This window comes from Vombatus ursinus, unplaced genomic scaffold (genome assembly GCF_900497805.2).
Source record: "Vombatus ursinus unplaced genomic scaffold, bare-nosed wombat genome assembly UNPS02014789.1, whole genome shotgun sequence".
Taxonomy (NCBI): domain Eukaryota; kingdom Metazoa; phylum Chordata; class Mammalia; order Diprotodontia; family Vombatidae; genus Vombatus; species Vombatus ursinus.
Window position 1 is genome coordinate 18,636,655 of NW_020954567.1, and position 24,476 is coordinate 18,661,130.

The window sequence follows — 24,476 nt, forward strand, 5'->3', positions numbered from 1 at the left end:
TATCTGTAAAATAAGCCATATGCACTAGATAAATATCCATAGGACCTGCTGATCTTTATATAACAAAACGACACACAACTCTAATTCAGGGGGAGGAAAGATCACAAGAGGTGCAGCCCTTTGGATTTGCCTAAAAACAAGGTGAAGTGGCCCAAACCAAAATTAGGTGAATTAATGCTGTTAATGTTAGGCATACAAGAGTAAGAAAGCACTATGTGCAGGCAAGATAGTTAGCAATTTTCTTTGGCTTAAGTCTGGGTTTTGGAAGCTCACTGTTCAATTCATTTAAGATATCTAGAAGTTAAACCAGATATAATCATGTGTATACATAGACTCACATATTCAACGTTACTCTACCCTCAAAATGACTTGAGAATAGTCACATTAGATCACACCACACATTTGTGCCATCAGACAATGCATTTCTGAAGTCCTTGTTTTTTGTAATTACCCGAGACACAGTCATTTTGAGGCCCGTCACCCTCCCCCTCCCAACAAAATTAGTCTTGTTAAGGTTACACCTCAATGTACTTGGCTTGATGACTTCACTGTATTGACCAGATTTGTGTCCTGATGACTTCTTTCAGAAAAAAATAAGATCTAGGGGCAACTAGGTGGCACAGTGGATAGAGCACCAGCCCTGAACTCAGGAGGACCCGAGTTCAAATCCGGCCTCAGACCAAACACTTGACACTTACTAGCTGTGTGACCCTGAGCGAGTCACTTAAACCCCAATTGCCTAAAAACAAAAACAAAAAAATAAGACCTACCCTCAAAGGACAAATATTTGCCAACACTGCAGAGAAATGTGTGTAATGTTGGGGAAAAAAAAGTCAATACTTTATAGTTACACCTTGATTGACCCTTCGTCTTGTTTGTATGCTTACCAGCTTCCATGGAAACACAGCACACAAAACATTTTGCCAATAAAATATTGCAACCTTTATTTAAAACAAAATGCAAATTGGCAAAACCTTGTGGAACAACAGGCAGAAAGAAGACCCACTCCAAGGGCCTTGTTTATTTACATCAAGTTTAACACTGTTAGCAGTTCACAGTCAGACAACAGAGTGAGAGAATTAAATTAGAAAAACAAAATATATTACAATAACATTAAAAAACAAACAATTGACAACACTGGTAGTGTAATCTGTGATTAACGTGTTTTCAGTTTAATCCAATATTTTCTCCATTGTATTCACTAGTAATACAAACTGTGCTGAAATGATCTGAATCATTGCTCTTTGTGCACAACACATACAGCTGGGAAGTGTGACCTTTGGTATAAATATTTCATTTTATAAACTGAAAAAAAAAAAAAGTGTTTCATTATATAGAACCCCCCCACTCCCAAGGGGTTGCACTACCTCATTTTTATCCAGTGGGCATCAGTTAAGACAGGGCTTTTCTCCAATGTCAACCAAGGGAAAAGAATCCAGCTGCAGAAGGAGAGAAAATATAGGATCCACAATAGGAGACAGGAGGTTTCTGAGCATGCTTTAAGCATCTGGCTGGGTGGCTCATGGCAAATGCTGCAGGATGGCATCTGCTCTGATTGTGTTCACAAAAGAGAAACTGGCTTGTTAGCTGCCTGTACTCCGATCCTTTCTGTCTCTTAGTTTCCTCCTTTGTACAATACGGGAGATAACAGTAAAATCTTATGATGTTGTTTCTCTACCTTCTTCACATGTACAGCAATGGCAAACACATACACCAGCCCCTAGAAGATGTGAGACAAGGGTCTCGGTAGATGCTTCTTTAATAATAAAACCATCATTTAAAAATCAATGCTTATGCTTCCCACGCCTTGTTCCAGCTGCTGAAAAATCCATATTTCTCAAGGTAATCCTTACAGCATATTAGCTCCTTTTTTGGAGTACTGACCAACAGATTGTGATGACCCAACAGGACACTGTAAAAACTTGTTTATCTAGCATTCTATTAACCAGAAATGTAGTGACTGCTACTTAGGTGCATCTACAGTACAATGATAAGTAGTGTTTACAATGACGACCTTGAGGCACTGCTATCTATGACTCAAAGGCAAGTACCTGAAGTGCCTTCTGAATCATCAATTAAATTATTTTCAGTGTAGTCTGTTATCTGTTTGATTTTGATACTTCTGAAAATTCTAACAATGTATTAGAAATATAGACACTATGACCAGAATACCCCAATCACACCAGATACCAGAGTTTACTGTATGTATTTACATGGTTTATGTATATCACGCTGAAGGATCAAGTACAAGGGAGAATTTAGCAGATTTATAGAATTTACAGAACAGTACCTTACTCTTTTTAAAAAGTCAGACAGCTCTTAGAAGCTTACTTCTTTTGCTCTTCCTTATGAAGTATTTAAAAATCAGTGAACTCAGAGACCTCAAAATCTGTGTGGCACAGCTTAATTTCCTATACTGATTTTTATAGGATAACTTTTGGAATGAAACAACATGGAGTGTGCATTAATATACACCGATGAAAGATAAGGGAGTCTTTCCTAGAGAGGGCACATAACAGGATAACCCAAAACCAGAGGTGTCCAAGAAAACACTCGAACAAGCTTCTCTACGACTCAAAACAGGATTGTGCTCTTACTGGTTTTGAAAAGCATCTGTGATATATCAGTCCCTTTTGGACTAATTAACTGGGACCATATCACTATCGTGGAGTTTCTAAGCATGGGAGTGGTCTTTCTTTTAATGACATGCATCTTATAGGAAAGGCTTTTAACAATTTCAAATACACAAGTGAACTTAGGTGTAAAGAAACCAGTGAGCTGGTAAGGGAAGGAACGGATGAGCTGTAACATACTCTTCTGCCCCAGCCAACAAATTAGTGTGAAGAGAACACACTTGTAACACGAAGAGCTCTATTGCACAGGCTCAACAATAGTGCAAAAAATCAAGCTGGCAGCCAGAATTTTTTCTATGAGATCCAACACAACAGAATGTCCGTTCTCACGGACTTGGTTTTATGGAGATGTTTTAGCCATGTTACCAACCTAACTTTACTATATCTTGATGTAGTCTTCCTTTTCTTTGGAGGGGCATAAGATCTATTCTCCCCCCTCACACCTTATAATTATAAAGGACTTTTATAAACTATCTTTCATTGGCACCCAAGAAAAACACCTTGGGAATAGACTATGTTGTGAAATAAATGTCATACTGGCATGTCAGTCTGGTGGAGTACACAATACTTTCGAGTGTTACACAGCACAGGAGGCATCAAAGCCTATTAGCACTGTCGGGGAAATCTCCTCCTGCACCAGGATTCATTAATAGTACCTTCCTAAACTACCCCAGATTAGGGAAACCCTTGCTGGAGGCTCTGGGGAGGAACAGGATAGGGTTAAGACTTTTCCTAGTATTACAATTCTCCAGGTGTTCCCATCCAGGAAGAAAGCATTCAAGGAACAGGTGAATTGAGGTGATTTGTGCTCCAACAGAACAGGACCAGCAGCTGGGGCTGCAGAGAACAACGGCCTCATTAAAACGCTGAAGTGAACTGAAAACCCTGCACTGTTTTATGCTGGCACATTTAAAAACCAAAGCCTCCTTCCATGTATGGTATAAAGTGAGCCCCAGATAACTGCCAAGTGGAAAAGAGCTCAGACCTAGACCACACCTCCTTTTTGACTAGTGAGGTACTGTCCACTTAGGTTGGAACTTTACAACCAATACTAATACCACTTAGTACAGAACGGTTCTCAGAAGGCTGTGGGCTCTCTTCTCAAGAAATTTCTACTTCTCATTTTATTTTCAAATGGAAACAAGCATTTTCAATGATATCCTAATCTTCCAATGGGCTAGGCATTTCATATGGTTATAACAGTTTGTAACTAGCTCAGATGTAATCACAGAAATTGTTAGGAAGCATGTGCAGCTGGTTAAAAAACCCAACATTTACTAAAGGAAACCTAAATCTGTACTTCCAAAAGGGGGGAAAGATGCTATGATGTGTGAAAGGCCAGCTTCTGCCACGGTGCTGTATCTTTTACCTCTAAGCCATTCTTATTCAGAAGTCTAGTATATAAAGTCTAAATCTGAATGTAACAAAGGGATATATAGTGACAAAATAGCAAAAGCATAATAATAATAATAATCCAAAGAAGAGATAACCCTGTAAACTCATTCTGAGCCAGCTCCATAATTAGTTACTTGGAGGCACACTAATGAGTTAATAAAAATGGAAGGGAGATAGAAGACTTCAGGTTCTTAACTGCAGATTTTAGGATGTAGGATTATGACTCAAAATTACAGCCACTAGAATTTACTCTTAGGTGTTTTAGGATCAAAGAAGCAAAGAACTGTGTTCAACTACACTGAAAAATGATAGCTGATAAATGGCAAATTTATAAACTGTATGGAATACTGGGAAGAAATTCCTCAAGAAGCATTTCTCAACAGTTTGTTTAGTGATGACTTGTACTCCAGACACTGAAATACAAGGAAAAGGTACTCCCAGTCCCCCCCTCCCCCAAATAAAGAGAATGACCATCCTCAGAAACAAAAATAATGCAGGGCACAGTTTTAAACGGACTTGGTCAACATCAACTTGTATCAAATTTCTTATTACCACACTTAGATAACTAAACATTCTCAGTTTGTGTAAGATAGCTGTTCAAGAGTGACAGCACCTCATTTCATCAAAACAAGGCCCAGAGAAGAGTTTCTCTATTCAGCAATAGGAAAACATGAACTGTTGCTTTCTGAATTGCTGTAACATTTTAACAGAAAAGTTAGCCCCAAGTTTTTCAAGTTTGGACAGCCTTAGCTTACAGCTGGAGTTAAGGCCAATCTCATTCTGCACATATTCACTGATCAGTTTCAAATTTATTCAATTAATTAGGGAAGTGATTGTTTCCAATCTGTACTTCTCCAGATAAGGATATTTTCCAGATTCCCGCCTCCCACCTCCCCAAAGAGAGCACTTTACTATGAACATGAAAATTATTATTTGCAAATAATGCCTGAGCTCTGTTGGGTGTGGGTAAGAGGGTGAGGGGGAAGCATCCTTGCATGACTTTTGAACCTGAATATTTAAAATTAGTGAGTTCTGTTTAACATTTAGGGCAATAACTTAAACAATGTGACTTATTTAAACATTTGAATCCGATTTAGTCAATGAGAACTCCCAATAAAATGGACTTTGGTAGTGTTTTATAGTATTACTGTAGACCTCATGGACTGTCTACTTGAATAACCTTTCTTGCATAGTATAATGGAAAAAACACTCGGGTTGGAGTCGGAGACTCAGCCACTTAACTGTGCAACCAGGGGCAAGTTAGTTAACCTCTCAGAACCTCAGCTTCCACATCTGTAAAAGGGGGGCGGGGGAGTCATAACTTGCTCTAGCTACCTCACAGAGTTATGAGGAAAAGTGCTATACAAACCTTAAAGCGCTATATAAATGGGAGTTATTATTGCAAAATTTTATGTAAGGCATTCTAGTGTGTGTGTGGGGAAAAAAGCAATGGATGAGGAATCAGGAGAACTGGGTTTTAGACCTAGATATGCCACTAACTCACTGTACAATCATAAGACAGTAATTAAGCTGTGTGTCTCATCTGAAAAATGAGAGGGGTTGGATGAGATGATCTGTAAGAACCTTGGCGGTTCTAAGAGGCTATGATTAACTAAACACATACAGTATGTGCTTTACCAAAAGACAGAATGTTCCTTAAAGTAAATAGAATTAAGTGTGAATCTGATTGCCATACTGATATAAACGTCATACCCAAAAAAGTAAAATTTTAAAAGCAAAATACACAAGTATACATTATATTAATTATTTAAAATTGCCATACTAAAAATCACCAACCTATTTGGGAGAAACTTATTTTGTTTTTTTCCCTTAAAAGCAAATAAGATTTTGCCACACAAAAATGTGAGACTTAATTTAGAATGGCAAATAACCACGGGAAGTGGGACTTTTTCAAGTGTGGTAGGTTACCACAGATGGTCACTCTTCTTCTCTCCTCCCCACTGATAGCCTTCTTCTTTGATTCTATCCATGTCAACCCCTAAGCCAGCTGCAAAGCTGGGGAGGACTCCCTTTTCTGCTACTTTTCTACTCTCTAACATTATGCTCCATGGAGTCAGAGGCTTGGGACAAAAAGCAATCTCTTTGGTTAAGACACACTGAGACAGTCCTCTTTCATCATCCACCCTGACTAGTCCCTTCTGGCCCTGGGTGAAAAAGGAAAGGGAGGAACAGTAGCTAGACTTTGTAGTAAGACATATCTCAAGGGATTCAGGACAGGGTTGCATGGTAAGGGAGTAATATTACTTTCAGTTGCTACTTATGCTGTAGATAGGTACAACTGGCATGAACCCCATTAATGTGTGTTTAAGCCAATGGGGAAGCTGTTGCTATAGATTGTTCTGGAAGACCAATGAGACTTAAGCTGTCCATGGTACTAAAAGCCTAGTTACAGCTCACATATAGGTTTTATAAAAGCCATAATTTTTCTTCCAAGAGTTGAAGGGTAGAAAGAAAAGAGTGGCCTATATTTGGACCAATATTCAAAAATGTTTTTTTCTTCCCATAAGCACATATCTCTGAAAATTATAATGGAAGTTAGTGGGAAAATAGAATTCAGTAAACAAGTTTTAATTTTACCTTTAATGAAGACATCTATTGTATAAAGTGAGGCAAACTGTAGTGGACAGATCAATATTGTTTCTGATGGGAAATACAGTTCAGGAATTATATAACAGGAATCCACAACATCCATATCATGTGTGAGCCTGTACATGAATGAACTCAAGCAGTGGCAGCTTATATGACTAATTAAAAAAAAAACATAACTGACCCTTCAAGAAACAATTTCAGTGCCATTTATTAGTTGTGTTTTTTCCCCTTGCCTTTTCCTTAGACTAGATGAAGAAATCAAACTATAGTTTTAGTCATTGGCTCTTAGAGCTCTCCACGAACAGTGTTATATGGTTCTGAATCCAAAATTACTTGCTTTGGGAAAAAAACCAAAAACACCAAAAAAACTAAGTTCTATTTGTAGAACAAATTGACAGTGTCTGACTAGAGCCCAAAACTGACTAGAGTCCTGAAAGTGCACGGCTGAGGTCTCCAAGAGTCCCCCTGGAAGGAGGGTGGATAGGTTGGCCCATGCTGCCAAGGTCATTGCTAGTCTAGGCAGTGTCTAGTCAATGTGTGACTAGCCATCAGTGGAAAACGAGGACTCTTAAAGAGAGCAGTGCGTCTTTCTCCAAGTCTTGTTTTCAGCACTTTTATGGAAGAAGATTCTGCTAAAGAAGAGCATTCTTTAAAGGAACAATTACACTGCCCTAACTTCACACTCTTGTTCTGGGGAAAACTTGAAAAGTGGCATAATCAATTCCTAAATTCTAATTTGTTTTCTCATCCTAAAACAAACAAACAAGAAAACACTGACAGTCTTGGTTAGAATTCACCAACAGGAGCAAAGGAAGACCTTTGTAATTAGTCTCACTTCAGTACTCCCAAACACAATCATGGGCTTGTTTTCAAACTCCTGGGGAAGGGCAGTAGGACATATTATTATGTACTGGAGTGCATAACAGACCAGAGTGAACCTGGCCCTATTTACCACAAGTCATCACTGATCAAGGATGACCGTAGAGTTTGGTAAGGAAGAACTGAAACACCTCCAGTGTTAGGAAAAAGCTTAATTCAGGAAACAACTTTTTTTTTTTTTCGTTGAGGCAACTGGGATTAAGTGACACGGATCAAACATTTTTGCCTCCTTTTCCTAAAGGAAGAATGCAACCCTCATGGGATTTGTTCTTTACCATATTTGATGTAAGGTGTGGACCCCAAGGAGGAAAAAGTTAAATTAACTTGGCTACATACTGCATGTACTATACTGGCAGGTACTGTGAAGAAAGATAATACAGAAACATCTGAAAGAAAAAATAGGATGCTTTTTTTCTTCCTCTCAAGTTTCCTTTATACCTTGCCTCTTTCTGATGATGATTAAATAACCCAGTTTGCTTTCCTTCTAATTAAAAACATCACTGTCTTCCCCTGGTCAAAGACCTAAACCTCCAACCAAAATACTGTGGCCCATTACAGCTCTAGCATTATTCATAGGGCTCAGCACAGTTCTAAATTTCATTAACAGCTGGTATTGAAGCATGAAAAGAAAGAAAAACCATCCAAGAAAGCACTGTGCACTAAAGGTCTTTTAACAGAGAAGTTCAAGGGATAGCTCCACAATTTTAATAATCCCCTAAAAAACAAGTATTATATTCAATTAAAAGATGAAAAAATAAGCCTGGGACAGCTAAATAGTGATGGAAAGAAAACTCAGTATTGAACATTTGACTCCAATCTTATAAAGCTAAGGTGATGTTCCACTGGAGGGAAAAAAGTTGCAAAATGGGTGTTCTGTTCCTAATGGGATTCCAACAGATTTGGACGGAGCCTGTAGCAGAAAGGTAATGGTGTTCTGTTTACAGAATTAATAACACTTCATCCCTCTGATTCATATCTGTTGAATCCTAATAAGCTTCCCTACTTAGATCTGAGACGAAAATGAAAATGCCATCTTCTTTTCTAGAGCAGAATACTAAGTTCTAATTCCAACCAAAATTCCCTGGGTCTAAGTAATATTTTCCTGCAAAGAACTGTTCCCTGAAGTTCTGGATGCCCTCAAGTGGGGTAAGATGCCATGGTAAGACAAACATTTTCAATCTGATTCTTACAAACAAAACAGCTCCATCAATCAGGACAAACATGAGAGGCAGATGCTATAGCAGCACGTGTGAGAACTGGCTCTGGTGATGTTGACTAGATCCCCGAGGGGTTTATCAATCTAGAAGGTCCCAAGAAAGTAAAAGCTCATGGATGGGAAGGCACCCTCCACTCACCAAGGCTGGCACACTGGCCCTGAGAGGCAGTGACCATTGAGTGCCCTATGAAAGACAATCTAGCGGAGAGTTGGGGGAAAAATCAGAATCCAACAGTGATTTCCAAAATTATCTGATCTTCTAGATAAGCTTCAGAGAGGGAGCTACAAACCCCATGTATGGGCCCGACATTTTGTTTAAAGCCCCTTGTAAAACTTCAAAGAACTAACTGAACTTTAGCTATTATTACTACAGCAAGCTTTTAGGAAAATGTGTCAAACTCCTGAACATATTCCCTCCCCAACAGTACATTAGGAAGTTGAAGAATCCAAAAAACATCTCAGGTACCCTATCCACCTGAGCCAAAAATGTGTGTGTGTGCGTGCGCACACGTGCACACGCGTGCATATGTATGTGTGTGAACATCATGGTGATACTTGCAGCAGAGAAAAGGAGTCCTCTGGAAGCCCGCAGCCTGACAACTGACATGCCCAGTTATTGTGTTATTGTGTTAATATTCCGAATGCTAATAAAGAACACAGAGGGCATCTTGCCCAGCAAGGGCCTGGAGGAAACCACTGTCTGTTAATCATAATGATGCCCACAGCTTGCTGACACTGACCAGCAGGGCGGCAGCTCTGAAGCATCAGTGAATGCCAGCTAGCACCTGGGCCAGACAAAGGGATCCTGGTTAGACCGGCCAGCACAGCTCGCTTGGAAACAACAGAAACACGATGGAGGCGCAGAGAGGGCGGAGGTCCTAAAATTGTTCTGCAGTTGTGAGACAGCAGCAATGACACCGTGGAGACAACGCTAGCAGCCACTCTCGGGGCATCTCCCTCTTTTCCTGACCCAATCAATGTCACCTTAGGGTCAGTGCCAGAATGGTCACCACTACGTGTCCAAAGAGACAACTTGCAGAGGATAAAACCCTTCGTCCAGTGCAAAGAGTGTGAGCCTCACAGCCACTCCAGTGTTGAGGGCCTTCAGGGGAAGTTCCCTGCCCCCTTACTGAGATGAGACCTGTCCCCGCCCAGGATGGACAAGCCCTCCCAACACCAGGGGAAGCGGGTCTGACTTCTCTTTCCGGCGCAGCACACACGTATTACCTGATTTTCCAATGAGGGTAATTCCCGACAGGCCACCTCTTCAGCTTCTAAACCCTGCCTGTCGTCACCACCTTACCTCCTTCCCCTCCCCTGCACTTTGTGTATGTTTGTAACTTCTGAGATGAACCTGTAAACGTGAGAACTCAGTGATCTGAGGTACTTCACATGAACTCACTCAAGTATCAGTCTTTCATTTTTGAAAGCAAGAACACAGGAAAAAACGAGTCCCTTTCCCCGTCCCGATCAACAGAAAGCGTGTCTTCCAGCCAGGTTGGCAGTAGCTACCTCTGCACCACATCACTGATTTCTTGGACGCACGACAGTAAGTTATTAAGGACAGGATTTGTTCCGGGCAGGCTAGCAGCGGCTGAGGACACCTGCAGCTCCTGCAGGCTGAGTTCCAGTTTGCTCACAGCTTCCCGGAAAGCAAACTTGTTGCGAGTCTGTGGGATGCAATCCACGTAGCCTGAGCAATAATCCAGCAGCTGGTGTCCAGTGTCTACCAACTGGCTGTTGGGCATGGGTTCCGTAATGGCACTGGACAGCAGGTCAGCACATTCTAGCAGGGCTTCTTTGCTGATTTTGTCCGCTGAGATTTTTTCAGCAGCCTGCTTGGTCTTTCTCAGTGCCACTTTGGTGCCTGCAGTGCCATTGGCCATTTTTGCAGGTGATGTGGAACACGTGGACAGAGGCACTTGAGGTGGAGGCATCACCGGCCTCCCAGCTTTTGCACTGACAGGTGCTGTCACTGCTGCTGCCTTTTTTCCACCTTCATGCACTTCTGGTCCAGGCTGCCCTCCAACAGGGGTATTCTGCTCTTCCGTGAGGTCTGGGCATGTAGGTGGGTGCTGTAAAAGCCTCATCACTGGGGGTGGAGGTGGAGCACACTTTGGTTTTACCCGTCGTGGTCGGTCCTTATCGGCAGAAGACGGGACCTGATGCTCAGATAGGAGCTTGAATTTATTCCCCTGAGAGTCTGTGCCAATGAGCTGGACATCAGCTGGAGCATGCTTCAGAGTGGGCGAAATGAGAACTGGCACTTTGTGGTTGTGAGTGGTTGGAAGCACTGGTGCAGCCTTGGCTGGAGACGACCACCCTGGCCTTTCTCCGTCCTCTGGGAGTCCTGCCATCCCGAGCCGGGCTGCACCATTCTTCTCTTTGCTCTTAGGGACAGAGGTGGCCCCTGACCCTGCTGAGTCCTTATCTAGAACAGCTGCATCCCCTGACGGGGTTCGGAGAGGAAGAGCTGTGGTGCCTCTGGGTAAAAGTTTGGCTTTTGGTCTCTCTCTGGACAGGGCAGTGCCATCCTCTAACTTTTTGGGAATCAGGTCACTTGACCTACCCGTGCTCTCCTCTGGCTGAGAAGAGGTGGACACTGTCCTTTCCAGTTGGATTTTGGACCTCTGGCAGTTCCTGGGAAGGGTCATTGACATCCTATCCTGCTCTGGAAGCCCTGAGGACATGGAAGATGTAGAGTTTGACCTTGGAAAAGGCTTGGAAGCTTCGTCACCAGCAGTGGGTTTACCTGCTCGCAAGCCCAATGTCTTTTTGATTAAGCGTGGTGTAAAGAAGCCAGTGATGCCTGACCACCCACCACCAGTGGTTCCACTCCCCCCTCCTCCTCCTCCTCCACCACCACCAGGACCGCCATCACCACTGCCGCCATCACCACCGCCATCCTCACTACAAAAGTTCCTCTGGACAAAGCTCCCCCCAGAACACTTAGGGGGAACCAGATTCACCTCTTGTTGGGCAGGAGTAAAAGAAAACCCATCAGTGTGCTGCAGGGCAGCAACAGATGAGAAGTTACCCGTGAGCTCATATTTCTTGTGAGGCTGATTTTCCATTTCACGAAAGGAGCTGCTGCGTTTGGGAGGTGTTGGAGCATTTCTCTTCTTCATGAAGGAGCTGAAGAAGCCTCCCTTTCTGTCCCTAGTAAAAGTTGTCTCTTTGGCATCTTCCAAGAGGCTACTAGGTGACTTGTCTCTCTGTTTGCGAGGCAGTGCTGGGGACCCACTAGGAGGCTGTGTGCTTCTAATAAACCCTGAAGAAAATGGTCGAACAAAAATAAGCAAAAGCTAAATCTATAACCACAGTCAGTGAGATGATAACACAAAGATGTTACTGTCTGCTCCAGGGGCAGTACCTGTATAATATCTGTAGAATGAAGGTTGTTAAAGTAGTATATTTGAATTCCCAGCAATGTGAAAGGTGAGAGGGCTCATAAATGAGTGAGGGTGAGGAGGGGGGTGGAGAGAGGAAGGGCTACTTCTCTAATAACAACAATCTCTCACGTATGGCCTGAAAAACCACAACTGAATTTGGCACTGCTGGTTGGACTTGATGTAACTCTTTTCCCAGAATTACCAAGGCATTTATTATTTGAGATCAGAATAACGTGATTAGGTGGACCAAGCTGGAGATGGCTCCTTAGCAGGGTCAGGACCAAGGATCACCTAAGGCTGTGGGCAAAACTGTCACCATCCTTGCCCAGTGGAGATCCCAGCAACCCAGGGATATAAAGAACAGTACCCTGCCCCACCACTTCTCAGTCTCTTCTGGGCTTGACCTGCATCCCTCTCATACCTGGTGCCGAGCTAGAGGCAGAGGGCTCCGCAGAATCCTGGGTCCCATCTATGTTCTCCTTGTTCTCTGCCTGCTTCTTCAGGGTCCTGGTCTTGGAAGGAAGTAAGGGTAATCGAGGCAGGTATGGTACGATGGATGAAGAGGAAGCTGTTCTCCCAAGCTCCTCAGCTACCTCTGTGAGAAGACACAAGGGTAGAGGAAAGGCCAAGATGAACGACGTTCTAAGCTTGGGGAGGGAAAATTGTTTTAGAGAAGGCAACAAATTGAGGGAGTATTGTAGGGAGGTACCTCCCAAAACATGATTAGTGAATAACTACACAAAATCAAGTAGGCTGAGTTACAATGAAGAATGATGACTAAATATACTTTTTAAATTGTCAAGAACATGAAGGGAAGGGGGAAAGGAACAGAAAGTGGGAGAGAGGAATGAAGACAGGCTGAAGGGGAGGCACGGAGAGAAACTGATTGAAACTGAAAATCTGAGGCAACTAAGAGATGAACAAGTGGTGAATTCTTGGTTCCTACATTTGTGGCCTCTTCTCTTGCACAGCCGTGGAGCTCAGAGAATATTCAAACTGGTTTGTGACCTTTTCGCTTAAACTCAAAGGTAATTCACTTAGATCACATAGCCACCCCCACAAACTAACTTTTTAGGCTACACCTGCACACTAAAAAGAGGATGGATACAATCTGTTCCATTATGTAAATGAAATAAATTAGGCTCTTAGAAAACTGCTTGCCCCCTTAATTAGTCAGCCACAGCTGATCTATTAATAGAAAAATGTAGTTTAGCAATGTACTTTATAAGATAAAACTTTGCTTTTATTGGATAGTCAAAAGCACTGAAGCAGCATCATTTGGACATCAGAGTATAGTCAGGAAGAGTTTAACAAACTGTGAAATTTTGGAACTATTTTTATGATTTACAAATTTTTAAATGCTTATTACTTTTGAAAATAACTCAGAAAATTTGCTTCAGACAAGTTTTTACTGGTATTTTTTACAGCACCTAAATTTCCCCTTGTATCCTTCTCCCTTCCCACTCCCAGACAGCCATCCCATTTAATAAATAATTTTTTGAAAGAAAAAGAGAAAGAGAAAAAAAATCCAAAGATACATGCAATGTTCCTCATGTGTGGACTTCTCCCTTCTGCATAGAAGTCAGGGTTCTGACAGGGGTATCTTCCCATCTCTTCTTGGAACCACGCCTGTGCTTTGTAATCTGGCAACACTTATTTTTTATCGTTTTGTGGTCATTCTTTCTATTGACGTGGTTGTAATCGTTGTGTCAATTATCTTCTTGGCTCTTCATGCTTCTCAGTCATGTGTTCTTCATCATCATCATCATCATCATCATCATCATCATCAGTGACACGGTATCACATTCACATTCTACAATTTGTTTATCTCTTCCCCAATCAGTAGATATCTACTTTATTTGCAATTTGCTGCCACAAAGAGTGCTGCAATAAATATTTTTGTATATATAGGGACTTTTAAAAATGGAATAACCTTCTTGGGGTACATGTTTCACAGCAGAATCTTTGGGTGGTCAAAATACATGGGCATTTTAGTAACTTGTGCATCAGATGATTTTTTTAAAAAAGTATTTGTTACTAGCAATGGGAAGGCAGGAAAACCCAACAAAGAAATGAATATGGTAACTCACAAAGATTAACAAAATCTTTCATAAGTATATTTTAATACTTCCAAAGATTCGTTGTTTCAGTGATGTGAGTATTCTATCCATTACTGCAAAGTATAACCCTTCTATACCTAAAAGGCATAAAGCAGCTGGTGGCAGAGTGGATAGAGTATCAGGCCCGGAATCAGAACTTGGGTTCAAATCTGACCTTAGACACTTACTAGCTGTGTGACCCTTGGCAAATCACTTCACCGCTGTCTGCCTCAGTTTCCTGATCTGAAAAATAGTACCTACCTCCCAGAGTTGCTAAGGATAAAATAATATTTGTAAAGCACTGAATAAGTGTTAGCTACTATAATAATAATGATACCGAGGCAGATAGTTTTCATTAGTTACCATAACAAAAACATCTGATCCTTGGTGGCCAAATCTATGGTGAGAGGCTGTCTGAATTTAGCAAGACTCGTCCTCAGAAAACACACACAATCTGTGGCTTGACTTATACTCGAAGCTTTTGTAGTCTAGAAGGACTTGCCAAAGTCTGTGCTCCTTTAACACAATCTGGTGTCAATTATCTACATGCAACGTTCATTGGAACAGGTCTTAAATGAAGATTCCAATGTATTAGGCTGAAGTGAATTTTACAAATGTTTCTTTTTGAGATAAACACACAAACTTTAGAAAGAGCAGTTTAAAAATTAATTTGCTTTCTGAAAACAAGGAATTCTTTGATCTGGAAGTTTTCATCTGAAAGGGAGACAATGGTCTCAGTAGCTATAAGAAAAATGATTAAGTTGAACAAAGTCAGGTCAAAGGGAAAAACACTTTCTAAAGAAGTTAAAAGTATTTACTGAAGATACAATATGAGTTAGAAGTTGATTTATGCTACAATCTTACTTCTTTAGTTTATATTTTAAACCTGTTTCAGGCTCAAGAAGACCATGGCACTAAGCTTGACTACATAGGAAATGGAAGTACAAGAAAAGACAAGGTTGAGAAATACATTTAGCAAATAAGGCCCAAAGGACCAACTGTGCTACATCCAAATTCTAGTCAACTTCAGGAGTCTATAGAAGGAAGATCCTTTTCATACGTTTTTGTTGATGGCACTTTGCTTTTTCTCATTTGGTTTGTCCTTCGATTTCGAAGGGGACCATGACATCAGGGGAATGATGCCATGACATTCAAGTGAATTGGATTTAAGTGAGGGAGGACAGTGCAAAGTCACCAGCCTTACTTTCTCCTCTGGAGCCATCTGGATCCAGTGGCAAGATATAGATCAGGATGACTGGAAATGGCCCCCTGTCATTTGGATTATAATAAGGGAAATGGGCAAAACTCACTTTTGTTTTCATTACCTTCTATTAGTTGCTTTTTGAAGATGTCTTCTGTTGTGTATACCAATGAGTATAAGATTAATTAATAAAATGTTTTAAAAGCATGAACTTGGTTCCTTTATGAATTGTTTCTGCCTCTGGAGTGGTGAGTGATAGGAAGATTTGAAATGTGTGCCTTTTTCTTCTTGTTCCTATGCCTTAAATGTTGCCAAATTAAGTGAATTATCAAACTGATTCTCTCAGGAAATTACCAAATTAATTTACCAGTAAAATTTAACTTTGATGTTAAGGACCTAAGATACATAAAAGAATGCCCCTCTTTTTCCCCTCTCTAAACAAATAAAAACTATCAGCATTAATACAGTGGAAAAAGTGGTATCTGAAGACTACAAAGATCTACTTCCGCTGAAGCGTCATCTTCACCAGTGGAACCATACTCACCTTCAGATATGCTGGAGTCATGGAACATAGTTTCAAAAGCTTGATGTGTCTCAGCAAAAGATGGCCTGTCAGAAGGACTCCACTTCCAGCCTATATCATAAGAAATGGGGTAAAATGTTTAATATTTCCTGCAATGACAAAAAAATCAACTAGAGTAGGGGTTTTTAACCTTTTTTTGTATATCATGGACCCTTTTGACAACTTGGCAAACCTCATTGATCCTTCTCAGAATAATTTTTCAAAAAATGTTAATGGAAGGAAATGCTAAATTTCAGTTAGAGGTTAGTGAAAATAAAAATGTATTTTTTTCCACATCCAAGTTTACAGACCCTCCCCTTATATCTATCTAGAGATCCCTGGGGGAAGCTGGTGTTCATGATTTCCCAGGTTAAGGACCCCTGAACTTGGGGTTTGAAGAACTAATGGCACATACACAAGATAGGAAAAACTTGGCTAGGTAAAATAGTTCATATGAAAATGGTCTGTGAGTTTTAGCAGACTGGAAATTTACTGAGTTGTTGTGACATGAAATACCCTGAGAAATTATTATCATCTTTGGATTCATTAAGAAAGGTAAAATATCCACAGTATGAAGGAATTAATAGTTTCGTTATATTCTGCCCTGGTCTGGACAACACATTTTATGAAGGATATTGACAAGTTGGTGTTTACAAGACAGTAACTGGGATGGTGAGGGGAACTGGGATCAAGCTATATGAATATCATCACTTCAAATTAAGGCTTAGGTAGACATGAAGGATGTCTCCAGGTATCTGAATGGCTGTTGGGTCAAAGAGGAATTAGGCCTGTTTTCGTTGGGCTCAGAGGGCAGAACAGGGAACACATGTATAAGCTGGAAAAAGGCAGCTTAGGTTTGATATAAAGAAAAATGTCCTAGTAATTAGGTTTAAAAACAGAACTAGTTGCCCTTTACTGATGGTCTTTAAGTGGAGACTACATAATGTTATGCAAAGAATTCCTGTAGATTCTCCCAACTCTGAAATTTTCTAATAATAAGATTCCTCCCCTCTGATAAACACTGAGCAAAAACATTGAGGCTGAACATTTCTTGACATGGAAAATGCATGTGAAGGTGCTTACAAAGCAGGTCATAAACTTGATGACAGGCTACTGACCCAGAAGGACCACTGGCCAGCTGAAACACTGGGGCTTCCATGTGCTAGGGCTCCACAAACGACAGGGTTTAGTTTCTTCCCTCAAGATTATAATCTAATGGTTTATTTCTTCTGGGGAAAAGACATATTCCAGGTATCTCAGTGCCCTTTGTCTTTACAACTAATCAGTTCTATTTCAATCTCTGATTGAAATAGCTGGATCTCAGTTTAAGTAAGGAGGAACTCGTAGTTATTGCAAGCCAACAGTACAGTGGGGACACCATTACTCAATGAGGTAAAAACTTTATGACCTGTGTCTAACACAATCACAGCTTAATTCTTCATCACTAACCCTCCCCCACCTCCTACGTCTACCAGATACCCTTGTTATTCACAAAAGAAGTTGTATTCAAATACTCCCCAATGGCTAGACACACGATCATGTGGCTGGTTGTTTAAAGAAGCTCTCCCTTACCTTTCATCTTGAAAGTCTAAAGAAAATTTTATCTTTTTGCTGAAGATGTCGACTTTCTTCAGGTTAATTGGGTCACCTGGTACAAGGATAATTGTTCCCAGGACTAAATGAGACCCAACAACATGTGATGTGATTTGTCAGTTGGCTGGGAAACAGCAAAGGCCTACCAAATAAATGCCACTAGACTCTGGATTAAGTGCAACCCAGAGAGGTAAACTGTTCCAGATTTCTTCAATCATCTTGAGTTATTGATTTAATCTTTCAAAATAAAAACTGGCAAAAGTACTCACATGCCCTCATAAGTTCATAGACTTTCGGTGGACACCCTTCAGGCTGCTCCATTCGATATCCCTTCTCCAACAAATCATAGACCTGAGACAGGTCGATACCCGGATATGGTGACATCCCATAGGTTGCAATTTCCCATAACAGCACCCCAAAGGCTGTACAAGGAAATAAAAAACAAAACAAGCAGACATGCTTTTTTCCTGATAATACTACTTTTTCTCATAAGTTATAACTTTACTGTCAGCTTTGGGGGGCTGGGAGGAGGGGCATCATATGCCAGTGTTAACCTCTCCTACTGCAATCTGGCCATATAGTATTTGCTACAGTAACTACTGCACCTCTAGAAGTGAAAGAACTTTTCTCTTCAAACTCCCAGGACGAATTTACATTTTTTTATTTTTGGCTGCACGACCCTGGGTTTTTCACTAAATAAACATGAGACAGAGAAGATAGTCTATAATATAAAGGGGTGGGCCATCATCAAATTATTTTTGGACTCCTTCATCTATTTCAATAGTTATAAGGCATTACTCTTCCTTTTAAGGTATCTGAAGAGTGTTTTGCATTTTGAGGAACAGTCCTAGAAGTTTCAGTTAATTTTAAAATTGGAGGTGCATGGCAAACAAGATTCAAAATAGGGGAAGGAGTCTGATGGTATGCATCACAGATATTCTTGAGTTTGGGATCACTGATCAATATCCTACAGCTCTTGCTGCAGACAATTTATTCCACAACTTTTTATGCTTCCTAAACAGTCTATAAGGAGGGGGAAAAGTCTATAAGGTATAAAAAAACTGAAGCACAGAGACTAAAAGTGAATTGGCCAGAGGCAGTTAGACCTAGGATGAGAATTTACAATCACGGTTTCAAGCTTTTTTTATGCCACTGAACCATACTGTTTCCTGAGGAGGCAAGAACTGAACAGGACCATTGCTGGGAGAAGGCACCTTTAAATCCTTTTCTGAGAGACAGGAAAACATCGTGTCAACAAGGCCCTAATAAAATGGTAAAGGGAAGCATAAAATAGTAAGGGGAAAAGTTTAGTTTTACAGAGGCTCTTTAGAACTCTGATATAATTACAGAGGATCTGGTGAGGAAAGGAAAATGAGCATCACCAAAACTCAAATGCTAGAGAAAGGAGTGGGTCGTTTACAAAAAACAAAGAAATTATACATCTAGGCCAAAAGAAATATCTTTCATTCTCACCCCAGACATCAGATTTAATTGAGAAAGTATTATAGGCCAGGCTTTCTGGTGCTGTCCATTTGATAGGGAATTTCGCTCCAGCATGAGCAGTATAGGTGTCTCCAGTCATTAATCTACTTAAGCCAAAATCAGCAACCTTGACCACATGATTCTCTCCCACTAAGCAATTCCGAGCTGCTAAATCTCTGTAGAAGAGAGAACATGAACATAATTACATTCACAGCAAAGAAAAAAGTCTTTAATATTTCCTTCAGGGTCTTCAAGAGTAATGATTTAGAGAAGATGCTGACAGCAATGGCATTCTTATGAAAAACTATACGTAACAGAAAATCTCTCCTAACACTGAGAGACAAGTGATTATAGCCTTTGTTGGTTCCAAAATAAGGCTAAATCCCTAAGAATGATTTCCCTGGTAAGCACAAAATATGTGTGTGGCGTGTGCATGTTCATTATTGGATATTATGTTAATACATTACATATTTATTACTGGAATGGAGTTAGTTAAGATGATCTGAAAGATGCCTACAACATCATCCCATCATTTCAAGAGGTAAGGCTAAACTGCTACATCACACCACCAGGGGGAGCAAGCGGACTAAGCAAGTAATCAAAGCTGAGGGGGTCCGAGTTGGTGCCAGGCCTTGGCTAGTGAGTCAATTAGGGTCTGAGGTGCTCTATGGAGAGACTGCGCCAGGGGTCTTTGGGGGGACCCTGTGGTTGTCAGGTCTGCCGGCTCACTCACCGATGGATGAAATTTTTTTTCTCCAAGTATTCCATGGCCGAGGAGATCTGTGTGGCCATGTAGAGCAGCACCACGGCGCTCACCTCTTCTCGGTTGCACTCCCTCAAGTAGTCAAGTAGGTTTCCATACGGCATGTATTCAGTCACTATATAAAAAGGTGGCTCCAAGGTACACACCCCTGATAGGCCAGAAAAGGTCAAAGGTTGAGAACATTTTTAAAGAGGCTGTTGGGAGGGGTCTCACCTCCAAACCACCCAAATCATTCTGGTCAGTGAAGCAACACGTGAACCACTGCGCTACCTCTAAAACTCTGTTCTTATGTGCCCTTTTCTCCTCCTTTCACAAGATACTCCTGATACTAATATGACCAAAAAAAGGATCCTAGTCATGAGGGAGCCCCTGGTCTCCTCTTCTGCCTTGGTTTCATGGGGTTTATGGAAGACAGGGCAAAGGCACAGATGGACAGAATGTGACTGGGATTCTTCACATCCTCAAAATAACAACAGCTGGCACCTATACCATGCTTTACGGTTTGAAAAGGATTTTATAGATGCTATTTCTATAACAATCAAGTACGGGAGGTATGGAGGGTAAATCAATTTGATCCATTTGTGATCTGTGATCATAGAGTGAGTGCTAGGAGGGGAATCAGAACCCAAGTCCATAAGAGTCCAAATCCAGGGCTTTCACACTGTGTACCTCTTAGGCCACTGACCCTGTCCACCATCCACACATATGGGTTTTAACAGAACAATACCTAAAAGTGGCAGTGATTATTCTACTATATACTGAATTACAGGCTGTGAGCTCATGTTTACCAAAAGGGCTTTTAAGTATTTTAGTATATTTGGATATTAATGATGAAACAGACATATTTCAGCCGCATCTGCCAAGTTTATAGTATACATTACTAGGACTAATAGGACTAAACTATTTCTTGTGATATTCTGGCCTCTACTGAATACTCAAGTGAGCTGACAGCTCTTGATAACCGGGCCCCATTCCACTTCTCCAGCATACATTACTTTTTCCCATATACTCCACAGTTCAGACAAACTGATCCTGCTGTTCCTCACATAGAATATTTTATCTCCTTTCTGCATAACTTTGGACTGGCTGTCCCCCGCCTTGTCTCTCCCACTTTTTAAAGACAACTCGACTGCCAAGACTTAGCTCAAGATCTTCTAAATGTGGCCTTTTCTGGTTCCTACAAGAGCATCTCATACCTTTCTCCTTCAAAGTTAGGTTGGATTTGGCTCTGTATGTTTTATATGTGCCTATATATGTCCATCTTGTTTCTCCTGTTAGAAATCAGGGACTATTTGATTTTTGTCTTTGTATGCTTAGCACCTAGCACTCAAGGTGCTTCATAAATACTTGTTTATTCATTGATTAATCAAATCCTTGTAGACCATCTTCTTGGTTTTTCTCCAGTGGATTCTCAGCATCACCGAAAAAGTAAAAAGGGCCCAAGCATGCATGGGTACATGTGAGTGAGTGAGTGAGTGAGTGAGTGTGTGTGTGTGTGTGTGTGTGTGTGTGTGTGTGTGTGACAAAGAGAGAGAGAAAGAGAGAGAGAGAGAAGGGGAGAGAGATTTTTCTTTATTTCACTGGTTGAAATGGTAAAAGCACCCATCACCAAGAAGCCTAATGGTGACGAGCCTCTCTGCACTTAGACTGATCCTGAGAAAGCAGACAGTCCATTGCTGGGAGAGTCTTACCCATATACAAACAAAAAAGATTAATTAATTTCTGAGACCATTTCTGTTTGAATTTTAATAGAGCGAGGACAAGAGTAAGGGAGAGAAATATATAAGTATCAAAAGGAGAAACAAGTTGAAAACAAGCAGAAAATAGCTAAAGGGACAAATTAGGAGGACATAATATAATCAAAGTATAAGACAAGCACGGGGAAAGCCCTTTGCGTTAGCACAAAGGGTAGAGTCCCGCCTAGATAACTGGGCATAGCTCCAACTCCTTGGCCCTGTTGTCTTGCTTCCTCTCAGCTCTGCTCTGCTCTATCTGGTGCCCCTACTGATTCAAGTAAAAGTATATAATGCTACTGACTTATCTTCATGAACCACAGTAACATTTTTTAATTAAGTCAAGGCTGTTAGTTTCTCAGGCAATTCTCAACCAAGTACATAAGTTATATAAGAAAGCCTGCAATGACACCTTTTTAGAAAAGATCCATTCGGAGAGTTTCCATTACAGTGTTTTCAAAAAGACAGTTAGAAATTAGAGTGCAGACCAAAGGATCTGGGGAAATGTGGCAAAAAGATAAGGAAACCTTACCCAGTAGCTGTACTAGGTTAGGATGCTTGATTTCTTTCATCACAGCAGCTTCTTTAAGGAATTCTTCCACCTCCATGGTGTCTTCCTAAAAAGAAAAGAAAAAAAAAAAGAGGGAAAATACCCTTTCTTAGTTACTCAAGGTCAGCTTACCTCTCTGCCACTCCACCTTCAAACATAAAAGCCAAAATAGGAGATGAATTCTGACACACGGATTCCAAATACTTCTTTTAGTTTACTATATGGCATGGTCGGACCTGACCTTTAGGAATATGAACTCACCAAGTATGTGGAGTACAGATTAGAAAAAGTAGAGATTCACTGTATTATTCATTGAAACTTAATTTGCCAGCTATGTGGAGTACTGATTGGAGAAAGTAGAGAAGACAGGGAAGACCAATTATGAGGCTAGTGCAATAATCCAGATGTAACATAATTAAGGGCCTGAACTAGGGTGGTTGTAAAAGATGCTATGGAGGTAGACTTGATAAGACTTGACAACTGACTGGGTATGTGGGGGCGGGGGATGAAAGAGAAGGAAGTATAGCAGATGACTCCTGGGTTGTCTAAGTGACTGACCAAGATAGACAACTTTGCAAGAGGCACTGTTTGGGGTAAAGAATGAATTCTGAATACGGTAGGATCTGAGATACCAATAGAACATTTAGGTGGAAATGTCTAGTAGGCAGTGAGACGGTGATTCAGAACTGAAGCCCAGGCCTGGATACACAGAACTGAGAGTCATCAGCAGCCACAGAAGCTGCTGAGGTCACTGAGAGAGAATGCATGAAGAGAGGAGGACCCAGGACAGAACTTTATATGAAACCACATATAAAAAACAGGGTCACAGAGGATGATCCGTCAAAGACGACTGAAGAGAGGCCAGAGAAAGAGAACCAGGAGACACCAGTCACAAAAATCAAGGGAAAAGACAGTATTCAAAATGAGGTGGGATTAACAGTGCTGCAAGCATGTTTCCTTATTCGTAAAATGGACATCATAATACCTACGCTACTTAATGCAAAATTGGAAAGAAAATGTTTTGTAAAACCTGTTATACACGTACACATTTGGCGGCACACTTAAAGAAACTCTCAGCATCTATTAGGTTGGGATGAGAGTAGAAACACTGATTTAGACTAGGTTGAAGAGAAGAGAATAGGTGAGAGTAGTGGCAAGAACACAGAATAAAGAGAATATAAACTGTATCATTAAAGTGAAGCTCTATCAGCTTCATCCTAAAACCGTGATTCAACAACACCAGCAGAAACCCTGACTAGCAAGGGGCATGCAAAAAAAAAATTCTCTCATTTGAAAAGATGAAATTCATTTCGAACTTCCCACTGACAGCAACATCATGTGCCCCCACAGTCAGACTCTCCCACGTGGTTTTCTCTGCAATGCAGTGAACAGTCTCCACTAAGATAACGTGCAACTACACCTTCGGGAAAGGACCCGAGGTTAACTATCACAGTTTGCTGAAGTGTTTGGCACCAGTGGGTAGAAAGCATTCTAAAGGCAAGGACACGCTGATATTTCCAAGTGACTGAGCTCAGTCTACCCACCTTTAGCGTTTTCACAGCAACAGTAAGACTGTATTTCTTCCAGACGCCAACATATACCTCACCATATTGGCCACCCCCGAGTTTGTGCTTCATGGTGATATCAGTTCGCTCCATTTCCCACTTGTCGTGGATGGGGGACACTCCATAGACCGTAGGCTTATTGCACTTTGGTGCTGGGTAGTGCAAGGTCGTCACCAGCCCATCAGCCACTGTGGAGTGATGATGAACAAGTTCTGCCAAAGTGCTGAATCGGCTTTCTGCTGTCACATACACCTGAGACAAAATGGAGGCCGAGGGGAGGCAGGAAATGAAAAAACGACTCAAGAGTAAAAGACAAGTATCTTCACTGGGCCAAAATTGAAAGAGTTTAATATTCAAAGATTACATGAAAAACTTCGATGAGACCGAAGAAGCGTAACACTTCAATTCACCTGCACTCTCCGTGCCTTTACAAATACCTCATCTATCTAGACCAGTGGGTCCTGAACTTTTTGTGTTCCCAGCACAGCATTCTTTGTCATGAGGAACTGCAAGCACTTTAGCAGTATCTAAGTTGGAACCCTATGAGAGGGTCAGAAAAATTGTGCATTCACAATTTTCCATCATAAGAGCGTGTGTTTTTGTGAATTCTTTTTGAGTTCAGGGTCGAACGCGTTGAGGTTAGTAAATATATGTATTGGTAAGTTTTTTTTTTAATTTTGTGAATAATATGCTTTCTACACAGCATGCTGGGTAAGAAAAATTTATACTAAACAAAATTTATAAATTTCCTTTTAGCTGCACGGATAGAATATTCAAAATTTTGTGGCACATTTAAAGAAACT

The 24,476-nt window shown here is 40.9% G+C and overlaps 1 protein-coding gene across 4 annotated transcripts in view; it reads right to left on the reverse strand.

Annotated features, from left to right (window-relative positions):
• Positions 1-700: 700 nt before the first annotated feature.
• Positions 701-24,476, reverse strand: part of ABL2 (ABL proto-oncogene 2, non-receptor tyrosine kinase) — a 96,901-nt gene continuing 73,125 nt past the window's right edge. For 2 of the 4 annotated variants that reach the window (XM_027868444.1, XM_027868445.1), the window contains exons 4-12: positions 23,653-23,925; positions 22,091-22,175; positions 19,796-19,973; positions 19,054-19,238; positions 17,850-18,002; positions 15,970-16,059; positions 12,547-12,720; positions 11,771-12,004; positions 701-11,413 (exon numbers count right to left, since the gene is read on the reverse strand). In XM_027868444.1, the coding sequence (XP_027724245.1) occupies positions 10,242-11,413; positions 11,771-12,004; positions 12,547-12,720; positions 15,970-16,059; positions 17,850-18,002; positions 19,054-19,238; positions 19,796-19,973; positions 22,091-22,175; positions 23,653-23,925 (2,544 nt within the window). In that variant the 3' untranslated portion in view covers positions 701-10,241. Of the gene's footprint in view, positions 12,005-12,546; positions 12,721-15,969; positions 16,060-17,849; positions 18,003-19,053; positions 19,239-19,795; positions 19,974-22,090; positions 22,176-23,652; positions 23,926-24,476 lie in introns of all 4 variants that reach the window. The other 2 variants (XM_027868442.1, XM_027868443.1) reach the window with 1 other exon arrangement.